The sequence below is a fragment of the Cupressus sempervirens genome, chromosome 3 (assembly GCF_028749045.1).
Source record: "Cupressus sempervirens isolate cs-2001-9-10 chromosome 3, ASM2874904v1, whole genome shotgun sequence".
NCBI lineage: Eukaryota > Viridiplantae > Streptophyta > Pinopsida > Cupressales > Cupressaceae > Cupressus > Cupressus sempervirens.
The window spans coordinates 68,368,639-68,382,767 of record NC_143120.1 but is presented as its reverse complement, the minus strand read 5'-3'; the positions used below and the strand labels follow the sequence as shown (position 1 = coordinate 68,382,767).

The 14,129-nt window shown below is 28.4% G+C and overlaps 1 protein-coding gene across 1 annotated transcript in view; it reads right to left on the bottom strand.

The window, feature by feature from the left end:
* Positions 1-8,499: 8,499 nt before the first annotated feature.
* Positions 8,500-14,129, bottom strand: part of LOC149564825 (protein neprosin-like) — a 164,227-nt gene continuing 158,597 nt past the window's right edge. Inside the window, exons 7-9 of the mRNA XM_089816231.1 lie at positions 13,261-13,314; positions 13,029-13,175; positions 8,500-9,005 (exon numbers count right to left, since the gene is read on the bottom strand). Coding sequence (XP_089672357.1) covers positions 8,604-9,005; positions 13,029-13,175; positions 13,261-13,314 — 603 coding nt within the window. The 3' untranslated portion in view covers positions 8,500-8,603. The remainder of the gene's footprint in view (positions 9,006-13,028; positions 13,176-13,260; positions 13,315-14,129) is intronic.

Genomic DNA, 14,129 nt, shown 5'->3' with positions numbered 1-14,129 from the left:
TTCTCTAGGTACTCTTATTATCATTTCTTTTCAAATCACCTTTATCATGCATTTAGATGAAAATAATTTGTCTTCCAACAAGTAGTAGGTTTGATATCAGTGAAAAAATAATGATTGTTCCATGGTAGGGTCCAACACTTCAAACAATCTTCTTTTCAACAATCTCCCTCTTCGACATTGATGGAAAACCAATACTAACAACAATACCAAAAAGAAACTTAATATGTTTTACTTAAATCACTCCCTCTATAAGTATGTGTCCTTCCTCTATATAGGGTAATGAAAACTCTTTCAATATCTCTCAATGTATATCTCCTCTTAAGATGTTCCATATATATCTCCCTCTTTGATAAAAATGCCAAAGACTTGTCATTTTATCATGTAGATATTTATTGATTTAGGTTCTCCCTCTATCACCTTGCATGTGACTGTAAGTCTTCTATTTCAGCTCCATCTATAGTTTGGGAAAATCCTATGCAAATCCTTAAGTAAGACCCCTGCATTATGTTGTAAAATATGATATTCAACTCAATTGATGTAGGGCCACTCTTTCTCCTTCAAGTAGCTTGAGATAAGGATATCACCCCTAGCTTACCTCTAAGATATTCATGTGCATCCTTAGGTAAAGCCTTTGTAAATATATCAACTATCCATTCCTTAGTATTCACATATTCCATTCTCACTTCTTTGTATTTAACCAATTCTTTCAAATAATGATTTTTGATTGCAATGTTGTTTGTATTTGTATGCATCATAGGATTTTTAGAAATGTTTATAGCACTGGCATAGCCATAGTAGATTATCAAAGGTTCAGTGATTTCCTCCTTCATATATTTGAGTAATTGTTTAATCTATACCACATTTTTATAATTCACTGCAATAGCCACATATTCAGCTTCAACAATATATTGTAAGATACAATTTTATTTCTTACTAGTCCAAGTAACTAGTCTTTTTCCTATGAAAAATGCTCCACCAATTGTACTTTTCCTATCATCAATGTTTCTAGCCCAATCAACATCTGTATAAGCTCTCAATTCAATTTTTTCATTCTTCTTGTTGTATACACCATAATCTTTTGTCCCTTTAAGATATCTCATTATCCTCTTGAAAGCCATTAAGTGATTCTCCTTAGGATTTGCAGAAAATATTGCAATAATCCCAATAACTATAGAAATATCAAGTTTTCTATGGATTACATATTGTAATTATGTTTGATTAACCTCAACAAAATCATCAATATTAGATAGTTTGTGACCCGTCACTATAGGAGTGCTAATTGGCTTTGAATTTTCCATACCAAAAGTTTTCAATATTTCCTTCACATACTTAGACAAAGTAATTTAAATACCATATTTCATCTGATACACTTGCAAACCAATGAATAATTTAGTCTCTCCATACATAGACATCTCAAATTCTTTCATCATTTCATCTGCAAATGTCTTGCACAATACATTTTTTCCTCCAAATATGATATCATCAACAAATATTTTAGCTAGTAAAATCCCTTTACCTCCTTTAGTCGTCAAGTATAGGTTGTTGTTGTCATTAGTCTTCTCAAAACCAATATTCACAAAATAGTTATGCAGTATTTAATACCATGCTCTGTGAGCTTTTTTAAAAACCATGTAATTAACATACCATGTTCTTATTGTTAGGATCAAAAAATCCTTAAGGTTGTTCAATATGAACTTCTTCTTCTAGTATACCATTATGAAATGATGATTTAACAACCATTTGATAAACTTTGAATCCTTTGTATGTAGGGTAAGCGAGTAGAGTTCTTACTCCTTCCAATCTTGCAATAGGAGAAAATTTCTCTCCATAGTCAATTACCTCTTCTTGAGCATAACCTTTACAAACTAGCCTTGCTTTATTTCTTCTCACTTCACCATTCTCATCAATTTTTTTTAGATACACCCATTTGGTTCCAATAACATTCTTGTCCTTTGGTCTAGATACAAGTGTCCAAGTTTTCCTCTTCTCAATCTAATCAATCTCTTCATTCATGTCTTTTATCCAGTCTTCATTTTTTAATGCATCCTTCATAGATCTAGGTTCATGTATGTTCAACAACCATGTATCATTTTTCAATCTATTCCTTGTCATTGGTCCATCTTGTCTTCCTCTAATGATTTTTTCTACATGATGATGTCTTCTAACATATTTGGATAATCTTGGCTCTATTCTTCTTTCTTCACCAATAGGCCTTTTAGGAAATTCAATCTCAGGTTTATTGTGCACATCTTTTTCAGGTCACTTGGTATTCCTCTCTTATAATTTGTTCTTTCCATGAGACTACAACTTGACTTTTGAATGCAACTCAACATCTATAGTATGTGACTTGGTAGTCACTGATTTGTGTTGATTAACAACTTGATTCTCATAATCATTAGTAGTCACAACTTCATAGTAGTATACACAAGTTTTGTAGTCTTCAAGTTCCTCCTTTTGTTCATCTCCATGTATATTTGTATACTCATCAAATTTTACATTTACACTTCACAATTTTGGTAATGTTGGTATTTAAACACTTATAAGATTTTCTTCTTATGGAATAACCTAGAAATATGCCTTCAAAATTTCCTTTCCTTTTTTCCTTTAGAATGTAACACTTGCTTCCAAATAATTTAAAATATTTGACATTGGGTGAGTATCCATACCATACTTTGAATGGTGTGATATTTGCACCTTTCTTCACTTGTACTTGATTCAGGGTATAAACAATTGTACTAACATCTTCTCTCTAGTATTTTAAATTAAAATTATTCTCCATCACCAATGTCTTATCACAATCCATCATAGATCTGTTCCTCCTTTCAACTATCCCATTTTGTGGACGAGTCCTTAGCATAGAGGTTTGTCTCTTTATTCCTCTATCATTGAAAAAAAATCAAATTCATTTGATTAAAACACTCCACCTCTATAAGATCTCAAACACTTTAGACTTTTACTAGTTTCTTTTACAACTCTTGTTAAGTACCACATAAACATTTGAAAAGCATACGATTTCTCTCTCAAAAACATAACTGTCATAATTCTAGAATAATCATAAAAAAAATAGCATGAATTATTTTTCACCTATGTAGCTTTTTACATTAATTAGTCCACATAGATTAATATGAACTAATTCCGAATTTATATTTAAAGTATGAGTCTTACTTTTAAAACTAGACTTTGTCATCTTGCCTAAGTGAAATTTTTTGAAAATCACATTATTAGGCTTCTTTAGCTTTGGAAAACCTCTAACACTTTTCATCTTATTGATATTGACCAAGTTATCAAGATTTACATGACATAACCTTTTGTTCCATAACTATAGATGATAAATTTTTACAAGACAAGTAGCTTCACTGATGTCAAGATAAAATAGATGACCTCTAATCTGGTCACCACTTCCAATGAGTTCACTATCAACATCATAAATCTTATCCTTCTCATTTCCAAATTCAAATTTGCATTCCGAACTATTCAATTGTGACACACAAAAAATTATAGTTAAGCCCTTCCACATAGTAAGCATTACCAAACATGATCTTGTTTATCAATCTTATTGATCCTTTACCTTTTATATGATAGGGCACATCATTACCAAATCTTAAACTATTTCCATTATAATTGACAAGAGAGTTGAACTTACTTTGTCTCCAGTCATGTGATTAGAAAAACCACACCCAATCATCCATCTGTCACTCTTGTTCACATAAGATACTAATGCAGTTGCCTCATCTTTATCAGAATCATCTTTCATAGGAACATAGACAACTTTATCGTCATGATCATTTGATTCTTCATTGGATTCCTCTTTAGGAATGTAGCAAGCCTTCTTTCCTTTATCTTTATAGTCTTTTTAGTTTTTATCTCTTTTACCTCTGTATTTGTCTCCACTTCTATTGTTCTTCTTCTCAGGACACCTTGTTGCAATATGACCAACCTCATTACAATTGAAACACATGATAGGTAACTTTCCTTTGTATTTTCCTTTTCCCCTATGAAATATCCTAGCCATCAATGCTTCAAGTTATTCTACATCTTCTTCATATGTATCACTATCACTAGCAACATATTTGACCTTTTTCTTTCTCTTATCTTTAGGCTTTTTCAGTGACAATTTAGCTTGAAAAGTAGATTCAATATTGTTTGTTTTAAAATTATCAAAGTTTGAAAGCTCAAAAGAAATGAGTCTACCAACCAGTCCTCTAAGGGTCAGATTATTACTAGGAGTACATCTCAGTTCTTGTATAGCAAAAAATATAATAGCATAGATAGGCAATATGGTTCTCAACACTTTGTTGATCATAGTCTCATCTTCAATTTTTCTAGTGATCCTCTAATGGCATTAATAAATTATTTGACTATTGCACAATACTAAACTATATTCTCATCTTCTTGTATTATCATTTCACAAAAAATTACTCTTAGACTTTTAGATTTGGCTCTCAACACATTCTTATATCCTCCATGGATCTTCTTTAGGACATCCAACATTTGTTTGGAAGTAGTACACTTTTTTTATGTCATCAAACCCTGAATAGTTTAGAGAAGATATAATCTCTAACATTACCTGATTGTGCTCTTTCTTACCTTTTAGTTGTGGTACAGCCATAACTCTAGTTACTTCCATAAATTTGACAACTATAGTTGACATTGTAAAATCTTCTAATCCTCTAAGATGTAGTTTCATCAAACTTTTCCATGCTGGAAAGTTTTCCTTGTTTAGCTTGGGTACCTCCTTTGTATAAATCTTGATCTTTAGCTTCTAGAACCTTCAAACTATTTCCTCACAAGTGTCAATGACTCTAATACCAATTGTTGGAATATTTAGAATAATTGAGAGTGGGAGAGGCGGGGGGGGGGGGGGGGGGGGGGTTGCAGGGGCGGGTGGTGGGAATCAGTTATCCAATGGCCAAATGTACAAATAAAAATTTTTAGTACTTACCAAACATATAAGTGCATACATTGATTATATCATCCAATAACTTTATAAATTAGCAGGTCACTATCCAGGGTTAAAATAACTTTGCAGAAATGTAAACTATAAGAATTTGCCTTAGGGAAAAATCATCCAAGACCAAGAAGCACAATAACTAGCACAAAATAGACCAACAAAGTATGATCAGAATAACAATATGATATTCAATTGAATGTAATAGTACACTAGGAGTGCCTATATATAAAGGCCTATAGAATGCTTCTAGAATGTTTAGGAGTTAGCAATATGATAAGCCTCACAACTAAGCACATGTCCACCAGGAATGGATTATCCTCCATTAAGCACAAGAGTTAGTGTGATGATGAGAGGATAAGCCTACAAAGGTGTCTCACGTAAAATTATGTTGAAGACACCATGTGCTTAATTAAGAGTGTGAACAACTATATTGTTAACATGAAAACTTAGTTAATTATGCGAACTCTAGTGTTGTAGACACCATGTGCTAAAATAGAGTTTCTTACTCTTGTGTTGTCAACATGACAACTCATATGAGTATGCATACTCTTAGGTGTCTAACCTAATAAATAATAAAATAATGCATTTATCCTAAGTAAACTTAAGTAAAGTGTAAATAATAATTATTTACACTAACATAAACATAAAACATAGAAAAATTAGTCACACAAGTTGACACAAGGATTTAATATGGAAACCCAATTTGGGAAAAAACAATAGTACCATGCTACCAATTCTCATTCTTCTAAAATTAGCCCCATGAGGAGCCAACCATGTTAAAGGATAAAATGCACATTGTTAAATGTGACCTTGATTAAAGGATTTCAATAAATTCTTTTATCAAGAAACAAGATTCATTGATCCTTCTCTTTTTTCCCCCACATGTAATTATTAAGGATATCTACATTCAAGACCTAGAAGTGGAAGACATCTATCAAGGAATTTATGAAGGTATCCTTGAATTGAAATATCATTCAAATGTGATTTATGGATTTAAGTGAATTCATTCATCTTCATGGATTTGAGAGAATACTATAGCTATTCATGAGTGATTACCTGTTTCCAATACCTTTTCCCAAATTTTGTGTTGGGCATAACAACACACAACACACAATTGGGGGCAGGGGTGAATCCATTATGTAACACTTGAAATATTAAACCATTCAAAATTGTATGAGTTTGAAAATAAGTTTGAAATAACAAGAAATAATACCATAACACATAACACCACATCTTTTGATGTGGAAAACTAGTTTAAGGAAAAAACCATTGTAGGGATCAAATCCACTAGATGATATACTACCAAATATAAAACCCTTTTAAAAATAGTGAATAATACACATTAATTCAAGTAATTTCTTGAATCTCAATAATCAAATAAAGTAAGATAAAATAACCCTAATTTTATAATAATTTGATTACAATAAAGTAGCAACTTTGAGTGATAGAAATAACCCAAAAAGTGGACTATGATCCACTCTAGACAACAATCCACTCAAAGAGTGAATTGATTGATAGTATCAATTATTCCAATAAAGTTCCAAGGAATTATATTAATATATCCCACTCATACCTCTTGAAAAATATCACTAAAATTTAATCAATATATTTATTTTGATCTACGCATATAATCTTATGCATCATTCACATTGTGTTCCATTGTGCACTTAAACTTAATAATTGATTCCTTAAAACTCTATTAGGTATTCCTAATAAGAGTTATTTTAATAAATAAATCATAAAAAATAATGTAATAATCATGAATATAATCTAATTAATTATCCCAACATGATAGGATCCAACAATCACACTCATTAATCTAATCAACATGTTTCCAGACCAAATAACTAGGAAATATAACAATGCTTTGTCAAATAAAAGTATAAATTTATAGATTCCCATCAAAGAAAAATATATAGAAATTAATTCACTTTCATGACAAGAAAAAAAATCTATCTTATAAAACTACAATTCAAATCAACCAAAACTTTCCTAAGGAAATACAACACCACTATTTAGAATAGCTCTTAGAAAAACTATTTCCGACTAGTCTGGGAAAACTTTAGTATAAATTATAAAAAAAAAAAAATTAATATCTACCATGATTAACATATCATCTCAACCAATCCAAGATTGTAATATAATTATTACAAGTACTAGTCTTCATAACTGCATCTTTTCTAAATTGATTAAGTGCAAACACCAACTTAGAAACACTAGTTGATAAAAACACATGTTGACATCAATTAAAAAATATCAATGCCAAAAATAACTAGAAACAATTCCATTTAGGAATATTCCAACAATATTACCAATATCCATAGATCTCCCCATTTGACATTGATGGAAATATATGATGTGAAAAAAAAAAAACCAATACACAATGTTACATAATTATCTTTCAAAGTCTTACAAAACCTTCACAACCAAGAGAGACTTTGATCAATAATAGGATTACTCAATATGTTTTACATATAAATTTCCCCTTTTGATATCAATGGAAAATGATTTCACAAGTTGACTCAAACATATCCAAGATCATTGAATCAAGCAACTACTAAAATAAACTAGCAAGATGGCAAAACTCGAAGCACAATATTTTAGTTGATGCTCCTATATCACATGCATATCACAACATATGTGACTATTTGAAATATCAAATTGAAAAAGTTGTATCAAATATATAAATTGTCTGAAATGAACATATCTAAAAATTGATAAGTAGGAGATAATTTCCACAACACATCAAATTGTGATATTGCTATCAAGATTTAACTGTGTGATTTTTGAGTCAAACTCATTGACCCATGTTTCATGAGTAGTGATTCAACATGTATCCATCTCTCATGAGAATAAATGGAACACTTAGAACTCATTGGATCTAGGTGATGCTCAAGAATTAAGTTTACTTTCAATTGGAAATATTTAAATTAAGTTGTATTAAAAACATGGACTAAAGTAGGGCACAACTTTGACTTTAAGCAACCTATATTCAATTTTATTTTTTAATATACACAATATACAAAAATATATGCCTAATTAATTCAATGAATAAATTATATGACATGTGCAAGATATTATTAAAGTCAAGTCCTCATAACTCCATAGTGGAAGGGCCCTCTATCTTCTTGAACTATATAATTCTTAATGACATCAACCTACTTATCTCTATCAAGCATTAATTCAATTTTAATTACTTTATTATCATTAATATTTATAATAAAGTTAGATATATTTTTCATCCTTTAAATGTTTTAATTTTTTGTATGCATACAAAATATATGATTTACTAAAGTAATAAAAGTTTATTAAGATAAATATTATACAACAAGTCATGTACAAACACAATTATTTTCTCCATAAGTTTTTGTAAACTTTTTTACATATTTATAATAATACATTGATTTCATCATTTTAAAGAAAAATGAAGATGACATGTGCAAAATAACTATCAAATAGAATACCCCATCCCATGTTTATTTCAAAAAATCAAAATGCAAAATAATAAAATACAATAATATTTTGAAGATTTACCAAATGGCCTTCAATTAAAAATTTATTCAAATTTGTAAATAAAAAAATACATAAATGATAAAAGTTCTTCTCTAATTCATCTAAAATTTATTAATTCTTTTAAATCTTAAGCACTATACTATATACCTATGTTGCGACATTGAGGAACATCCCCTCCAGGTCCTCCAAAGTGGATAGTATGTCCATATGGTTCCTCATAAATATTATATTGTGCCTCATAACATTCTTTATGATTAACCATAAGATTTGATGTTGGATTAATTTTCTTTCCAGAACTATCACTTATTTGCATTTGTCTAATATGTGCTACTTCTTTATTATTGCTTCCAGGAAAGTGCCCACTACCCATATCTGTATTTGTATGTGGAGTCCCCTCACCATTTGAATGAAATTTCACCTCACCTCCAAAAGCAACTTCATTAGCAAATTTTATCAAGGATGGCACAAAAGATGTATTCCAATAGCCAATGCGCTTATTACCAATGTCTAATGCCCACACATAAGTGTTGGATTCATATTCCTGTACACGACATTAATTAAAATAAGCATTATGTATTCTAAAATACCATATAAATATAACACAAACAAAATATTAATACGCCAACTTTAAAATATTTAGAAAAATTTAGGTATTTTATTTAGTCACAATTAATTAGCATATACAATTTATGTTTTAATTTTTTTCATTATTCATGAAAAATCCTATCAATCTAATATTTAAATTTTTTTTAAAATGAAAGTATAAGGAAGTTCTAAGTTAAAGACATATAGTTAAAAGTTTATTTTATGTGCGTGTGAGAAGTTACAAATTAGTTTAAGTATTTTTAAATCAATTAAAAAATATAATTTGTTTAAAGAAGATGTAATGTTTGGTGACCGCTAGTATCTATTTTGAAACTCAATAGATACTTTAGTGATCTTAGTTACATATATGATAATTCTTAATGTATTTTAGTTTCAATATTTACATATGTTTTGAGACATTGTAATTTTAAATTGAAAAGACAAGTCTTGTAATATGTGAAGAAGAAATGAGAACACTCATATTTGTCATATTTAAAAGTCTAAAGATCAAAGAATTCAAGTCATATTATGTGTAAACTTACATGCAAAGCATCTTGTAAGACATTCATTTCATAGTGACTAGGAATATTTTGTATATTCTCTAAGATATTTGATTATTGCAATTTCATTTAATAAAAAAAAAAGATTTCAATCCCTTGACAATGAAACCAAAAAAGGTGAAAATTTGTTTATGTTTTATGTTTAAAAACATTATTTTTTAGGAAAGGAGGACACTTTTGATGTGTATAGCATATTCTATTAAGTTAGATATTTTGCATTCAATTAAGGAATCAAAAGAAAACCCTTGAGTTCAAGTAGAGATAGGGCATATTTATTAAATTCATTGTTTTATGAGATATACAACTCTAGAGTGCATACACATAAAAATGGTAAAATATAATCAAAGAATATTAATTTGATTCAATTTGTTTGGATTGATTAAAATGCAACAATCAAATAACTATGTATACAAATTAATAACTTGATTATATAGTTCATTTAAAATAATAAAATTCAATGCATTCAATATGCATACGTAGTTAATTTGTAAATTATTTTCAATCAACTAATACTAAAAGATAAGATTCAAGCAATGAAGAAAGAGGGATGTGTGAATATAAATCATTCTAGGGCTTTTATATCTTGGCCATCCAAATTTGGAAAAAAAATGCCATCCCTTCCTTTATATGCATCCAAAAAAGTTAAGTCAACTATATGGCTTGATCATGGTTATCCTAACTCACATCAAACTCACCCTTATGATGCATGAGGTTTTAGTTTTAAAAAAAAAGGATTTTAATGTTTTCCTTAATTTTTTAGAAGGACAATTGCTATTATTAATAATTTTGAAATATTATTTTTGATTTCAAAAGTTAGTTGATAGTTCATCTTATTATAGTTTTAGGAGTTGTCATGGAAAAATCTAGTTATTTAAGAGTTGTTTTAAAAATGATCAAAAGTGACAAAAAACTATTTGTTATAGAAAATTATAAAAAATAGTAGTTTCAGACTTGTATAAATTTAGTTTTTTTCATTTTAGTATTAAAGAAGTTGGAAGAATAATAAAGAAAGATTGTAGTTCTACAAGTTTTGTTTTGTGATTTTTCTTTCTTATGTTTATGTTAAATGTTTATGCAATTTGAGGTGCATCATTAGGTATCATAGCTGGCAAAGGTCTAGACAAAGGATATTTTTATGCTTGTGTGGCTATGAATTTGTGTTTATGTAGGTTGAGAAGAGAAAAGATGTAGGTAAGGAAAAGGAAAAGTGGAAGCAAGGTTAACATACTTTCTTGAAGAGATGGATTTGTTGAAGAGGTATTTGTAGGATAAGGATTCATCAAAGAAGAAATAAGATAATAAAAGAGAAGATAAAGAGATTAAGAAGAAGATCAGACAACTTGTTAGATAAATTATTCAGAAGAGTAAAATGAAAAAAAAAAAAAGACAAGGTAGAAAATAAAATGATGAGTATATCTATGACTTCTTTGACATGAATAATTGAAGAAGACAAGATAAACTAAGCTACAAAAGAGTCTTTTTAACATTTTCAATTATTTGAATCTTAAGTTCAAAATGATCAAGTGTAAATGCCATTTATAATAAGATTGTTAATAAAGACATTTTATATTTTTTATTAATGTGAAATCTATATTTGGAAGAGTATTATTTGAATTATGGTAATGAAGAATATGTTGATATATTATATGACAAAGACATAAATGATGATGCTACAAAGATATATACAAAAGAAATAGAATTTTAAAATCTAGAGATTAGGAGGATTTTAAATAAGAGATGGGTTAGAAAAAAAAGGGAAATGGGATCCAGGCATAGTTACAAAGATGAAGGAAAAATTGCTAGAGAATTGGAAGACCATGGAGGAGGAGTAGACTTGCATTCAAGAACACTTGAACTTTCTCCTCTATAGGTTGATAAAATATATATATTTGGTACAATAGAAAGCATAAGATCTTAAAAAGAAGTGTGCACTCAAAAATAAATTGTAGAAGGTGCATTCTTTTCAATTAGAGGAGAATGATGCAAGAGATTTTGGAGAATTTTAAGGATTTTAATAGTTTTCTTAGTTTCACAGAAAGTTGTTCTTTTTTTAAAAATCATTAAGAGGCCAAAGCCAAGACTCATTGTTAAAATTATTATGTGTTGTTATTAATTACTATAATTTATTAACCTCAAATATATTTGAACCCAAGACCTCCTAGATAAGAGGCTCACAATTTACCATTGTGTTGTAGGCTCATGCCTTTCATAGAAAATTATTGTTATTAATGACTTCAAAATATAATATCCAATTTTGAATATCTTAATATATAGGGGTCTTCATGGAAATTATATTTAAGGGTGATGATAAAGCTAATGAAGAAAAAATACAAGATTATAGGGCTATAAATAAATGGTTGAAGAGGAGAAAATAAATGATTACTTTCTTCAAAGTTTGAGATATTTTTAATTCAACACATGTACTTATAGAGAAATTAGAATAGACTATAGTTGTAAAGAAAGTGTCAAGGAATTTTAAACCTAAAAATATGATTCTAAGATATCAATTCTTGAAGAATGATATATCGACAATGTGATACTTAATTCTCTTCATGGTATCTTCATTGCTTATGATTATGAAATGAGGATTAATATTAATCTTAATCCTACTAGTATGAAATCTACCTTTAAATTTACTAATGTAGATACAAACTTATATTCTTGATAAAATTGAAAAATAATGAATATAAATTCGTTGATAATCTTAGAAGTGTATATGGTAAATATAAATAAAAACTATCTTTCAAATAACTTTTATATGGGAAAATAAATGTTATGCTTCCCAATGTGTAAAGAAGGATATCAAGAATGATGATGATGAAAATAATAAATCACCAAGAAAGAAGCAACAATTTAATTTGAACAAGAAAAATGCTCCTGAAAAAATAAGTCTTTATGTGAAGATGTGAGTGGTAGTGGTAAAACCACTTGAAGAAGAAGTAGAAACTCTTTTTATGGTTATTGTTTCTCCTAATATTTAACATAAGAATAATATTTCAAAAATTGCTTTAAATAGTAATATAGTACTTAGAAGTAGATTTTCATATAAAAGAAAGAAAGTAAGATTTAAGATACATTTTTGAATAGTTTAAGTTTTATCTTTAGAGTTTTAACTTCACTCTAGTTGGAACTAGCCTACTTGGTGTTAATTTTTGGGTTTGTTCATATAAAAAAAATCAAGTGTATATTTTAAATAATTGGAAAGTACATTCTATGTGTCACAAATATTGACTCATTGATGTTCCCTAAACTAAATATCATGCGTATTTACATTTAATTTTGAAAAAATATTTTTAATTTATAACATTATTTAATTTATTTATATTTATTTTATGATTGACCTAAATAATCTATGTGAAATATTTTTTTGTTTAAAAATAGATGTGTATTAATTTTTGTATACCAACAAAAATACTTACTAGGCTCATTTGAAAGGATAATGCATAGTGTGTTCCTCCATTTATGGATACTTTTTCTATTGGCATGCCAGGATGAATTTCTGAGCTACTTGATACAAACCCTGCACAATGTAGATCATAGCAACCTGATGATTGAAAATTATCAGCCTGCAACAAGGCACAATGTTATTCATCATGAACTCTCTACATAGAAGAAGTCATCTTATGAAAATAATATATCATAATTAATTACCGTCCAATAGGTAAAAATTCTTGGTCTCTCATCACCATAAAGTCTTGGATAAACCTATAATCATATCATAATATATAAATTTAAATTTCAATATAATTGATTTAAAAATATAAAAATCCATAATGTAAAACATAAAACTTTATTTATTCAATACCAAAATTATTACAAGCTTACTAGTATAGACAACTACAAATACTAACTATTCTAAGATTTATTTTAATAAAAACCAAACTTAGAAGGAACTAATTTGTTTCAATTTTCTTTTCAATTAACAATGCCAAATTTTATATGAGGTCAACTAATTGTTGAGTAAAATAATAAAAAACCTACTTTATTAGGAAAAAATCATGATAATTTAGATCACAGCTTATACTAAAATAAAAAATAATTTTACAATTTCAAATAGGTGAACCATAAGAGGGTCCAAACCCTATATACAATAGTCATTACAAAAATTAAACCACTATAATCTACCTAATTTCATAAGGATTGAGCATAACAACTAAATGATATTGACTAAAGTAATCAACCAAAGGATGCTAGGGTCCCCACCTCCAAATAAGATATCTCTTTTATGACTAGTGGGTTTTGAAAGGATCCTAAAACCTTAAAACAAATATATTGTTAACCCTAACTGATAATGTGTGAGATTGTCATGTTGGAAATATAAAATAAATCCCAGATACCTTAGATGTTAGTAACAAATGCAAACTAAAAATTGAATATTGTTGAAGCTTGGTAAACACATACATAATGTTGTAACTCGATAAATTCTTGACATATAAACTTTAGACATTCTCTGTGATTACCATTACTTAGTTGCAAACACAAAAAAGAAAATAGCTTGAACACATTTGACACTAGGATTT